General features: G+C 38.0%; 1 protein-coding gene across 1 annotated transcript; it reads left to right on the top strand.

The window, feature by feature from the left end:
• The first annotated feature begins 2,039 nt into the window (after positions 1-2,039).
• On the top strand, positions 2,040-3,432 carry LOC107577476 (uncharacterized). The gene is made up of 2 exons (XM_016263545.1): positions 2,040-2,107; positions 2,390-3,432. Exon 2 carries the CDS (start codon positions 2,401-2,403, stop codon positions 3,430-3,432), a length of 1,032 nt encoding a protein of 343 aa, XP_016119031.1. The 5' UTR covers positions 2,040-2,107; positions 2,390-2,400.
• The last annotated feature ends 638 nt before the right edge of the window (positions 3,433-4,070 follow it).

The following is a 4,070-nucleotide window of genomic DNA, read 5'->3' as shown; positions in this document are numbered from 1 at the left end:
ACATAAACCCATTATAATAAATATCATATTTACCTGTGCCCTTCACCAGAAATATAGGCTACAGAAATTTAAATGGTCAAAAACTAAATTCTAAATTAAATATAGATGAATCCTTAAAGCTATAAAAATGATTGATTTCCTGTTTTTTCTTTCTTTCTTTAATGAACAGACATCACAGCAGCTGGTTATTAGGTTATTTGGCTGCTATTACTTTAAGAGCTGCCGCTGCTGAACGTGACGCCGATCTGACACGCATCATATTTTCTCTCAAATCTCTTGACCTTTTCTGACCCACTTCAGGTCTTAAAGTCTCCATTAATGAGCTGACGAGTTAAACCGGGTGTGTTAGATGAGGGAGACAGTGCTGGGCTGCTCCAGGACAGTTTTGACAACCATTTCAGAGACATGTTCTTAAATGTGACTCATAACATATTACATGCATGCACAGTTTTAAGGCAGCTTTAATCACCTTTTTGGTAACTTCATGACTTAACTGACCACGACATTGCATGCACATAGTTTATTTCACGCTTTGATATGAAATGATGCAGGCTACAGCGCGCGCCGGCGCCTTTGTGCATGCAAATGAAGAAAATGCGCTACGAGCACAGTACCGTTTCCACGCTCGTTTGACTCGCGCCTGGCGCTGAGGAGAAGTTGGAGCACGCGTCTGAAATGTCTCCAGTTTGATGTGGTCGTAAAGACGTCCTGCGACTGAATAAATGCACTTCTTGTCCAGAGAAAAAGTGACAGATACAGCATTTGTGAGTATTACAGTACTTATCGCAATATATCGTATTGCAACCCCTGTATTGTAATACGCATCGTCAGATTCTTGCCAATACACAGCCGGTACTATCCTTTCATCTGTTGAGGGTGATTTCTGATGACAGTGCTGCTCAGTGGATTTGTTGGCTGTGTACTAGCTGGTTTTGAAAGAAAAAATAACGTCCTTGTTCAAAACAGCACTTTAGTATTTTTCACAAAAAATTTTCACTAAAAACTTGTAAAACAGTCTCTTGTCGCCATCTAATGGCAGAACAATGAAACTAAAATCACCATCACAAACACACACACCATTTCCCAATACTACTAAACACTACTATTATTTATATAAAATATTAAATAAACAACAACAGCCATCACAAAAGTTGCTAGGCAATTCAGTCAAAAGTTCAAAGGCGGCGCTCTTATATATAGCATTGAAGTTACATAAACATGATGAGATTTTGCCAAAACTATTTACTCTGGAACAAATCATAGATTAATGAGACCAAAGACTGCCTGTTAAATTTATCCAAAACAAATTATAACTCATGTTTAACCACTATAGAGACATCAGAACCAACGGTAAATTCCTGAAAATCTGGCCGAGGTGAGGCTGCTCTCGGCGGGTTCATGAGCGCTGAACGGCCGCTGACGCTCTGGAGCTCACGTCTCTGAAAATATCGAAGCAAAATTTCAAATAGACGTTATCTTTATTAACAAACCGCATATTTGAAGTCCAAACAAGTACATTCTTGCCTAAAATGCTCTTAAAACTACATTCCGTGACACAAACCAGTATTATTTTTAAAATTAGAGAGGATTTTGGCGTCCGCCATGACACTCGCTATAAGAAATACGTGAGTGATACAAACAGTGAAATGGCTGTTGGACTCTAATATCAACACTCTTATCAGCCAATCAGATTCAAAGACCAGAAAGTATAAAGTATATAAATATTCTATATATATATATATATACACACACACACACACACACATATACATATATACATACACACACACACACAGGAAATACAGTAATTATGTAAAATCGGAATATATAATCTACAAAATGTGAATATATGGAAATAAATTTGAATATTCAGTTACATATCTGAATATATAGAAGTAAATCTGAATATGTAAATGTGAATTTTGAATATAATGTAAATTGTGAATATATAGATGTAAATCTGAATATTTAGTTACATGTCTGAATATATGGAAGTAGAAGGGCTCTTGGCTTTTGACATTCATTAAATTGGTTTTCTTTTCTCCAGTTGCAGTTGTGTTTCACTAAGAACATCTGTGCCTTCATAAAGAGAGATTAACAAAATCAGGTGAGCTGAAGATGTCTGTTGAATAATGTTCAAATGCAGCTGTTGTCAGAGGAAAGCCGTATAATACATTAGTACATGATTGCATTACTAGTAACTACAGACATTAAAACTCAAGACCCAAAAACTCCGTCACATCAATAAGATGACCCGACTGAGTCAAGTTGAGTGAACAAAGTTTTTAGATTGCGGAGTATAACATATAATAGCACTTTATAGGAGTACTAGAACAACAGAATCCCATCAGAACTGCTCGCTAAATGTCTGTGTTATCCTGTGTTGCAGGTTTAGGCAAAATGAGCGGCATTGTTCCCAAGAACCAAATAAAAGGGGTTGATTTCTGTGGAGGGCAAGGGTACAGTTATATAATCCGCTCTGATCTCGGCTGCTACATGCAGTCAAGTAATTTGAATAAAGGTTCAGACATCACTATTTTCAGTCTGCACCCCTCCTGCCAAAATGGAGACCATTATCTTGCTGATTTGAGTGGCTACTTTTACGTCATTAAGGGTAACTCCTTTCGCAAGGTCACAGACCTGTCAACAGACAGCGATGCTGTAGTTTTGAGTCTTGATGACAACTGCAGGGGTGGGGACTACTACTTCTCAGCCAATGGCTGGTTTTACATCATCTTCCAAGAAAAAGGAACTTTCCGTCAGACATCTGACCTTAATAAAGATACAGATGGTGAAGAAAAGGCACTGCGTTTCAATTGGCACAATGGTCTCTATTACTGGGGCCAGTCAAACAGCTTCTGCCTCCTCAGGCCAGTCTCAGAGTGGGGAGTTGAATACAATGAAGGCAACAGCTTAACGGAAAACAACAATTTTGCTACCCATTCTATTCACCCCTCTGTTGTTAACTTCTTGCCTGGTGGGCTGTCGATAACTAAAGGCCCAGCATTTGGTAGGTGGGAGAATATCAAAAGTGCAAGTAATGATAGCAAAACAGCAGTGACCTGGCACAAGAAAGTTATTAAAAAGGTTGGCTACAATAAGGAGAAGATAAGAGACATCACACACAACTGGAAGATCAGCACGTCAGTCACGTTTGAATCTGGAGCCCTTGAAGGGTTAATCGCGAAGCGGCAGTTCTCGTTTTCTGCAGAATACGGTGGATCACAGGTGAACACCGACAAAGAAAGCTGGAATGAAGCCACCGAAGTGGAAGAACAACTTTCATTTGTGCTTAATCCAACTGAGCGTATATATCTGTGGCAGTACAACCTGGGTCTCGGTGAAGAATCAGTGTTGTTCTGTCGTGATTTGAAGATGGATGATGAGCCGGATTCTCCAACTGAAGTCCCACTGCCACCTGCAAAACCATGAGAACCACTGGGTGGTGCTACAAGAGCCTTTGCATCGGGATTCGTAAGGGCTACAAGCAAAATCCTTTTTTGCTCGGAATCCTGAAAACATGCTCTATAAGATTAATTTTTTCGGTCATTTTTAATTTTCCAAAAAAAAAAAAATCTACTTTTTCAAAATTCTTTAGATGATGCATGTCATGTTTGGCACTAATCAGACAGAGACACTTAAAAAAAAACTTTTTTGGTAATAAGGTGCGCTTTTCTGAAATATATAACTGATTTGTAATTTACCACTTTCCAATTCATTAACTTTTCCATGTTTGTCTGAACAAGCTTGAACCCTGATAATTGCAAATTACTGAGGCTGTATTTTAAGTTTGTATTTCACTTGGTTTCGGTGTAAAATTCAGGTTTTGGGGTTTTCATGCATCCAGTTTAATTTAATAATCTGCTATGAGTAATCAGCATTATATCATTTTTTTTTAAATCAAATGTGTCATTATAAGATTTTTCACAAGATATTTCCTTTACTTTGTGTCTCTCTAACACATTGTCCAAACATGAAACAGGATTCAGAATCTAAATGCAGATAGTAGTGGAACGACAAAGTCCAAAATAGTAATCCAAACAAGAACAGAAATCCAGGAACATGAAACA

The sequence above is a fragment of the Sinocyclocheilus grahami genome, unplaced genomic scaffold (genome assembly GCF_001515645.1).
Source record: "Sinocyclocheilus grahami isolate Dianchi unplaced genomic scaffold, SAMN03320097.WGS_v1.1 scaffold6172.1, whole genome shotgun sequence".
In the NCBI taxonomy this organism is placed as follows: domain Eukaryota; kingdom Metazoa; phylum Chordata; class Actinopteri; order Cypriniformes; family Cyprinidae; genus Sinocyclocheilus; species Sinocyclocheilus grahami.
The sequence above is the reverse complement of the archived record's forward strand: the minus strand, read 5'-3'. Positions and strand labels throughout refer to the sequence as shown.

Coding starts and splice junctions, on each gene's coding strand:
- LOC107577476 (XM_016263545.1), top strand. CDS start 2,401: ATGAGCGGCATTGTTCCCAAGAACCAAATAAAAGGGGTTGATTTCTGT.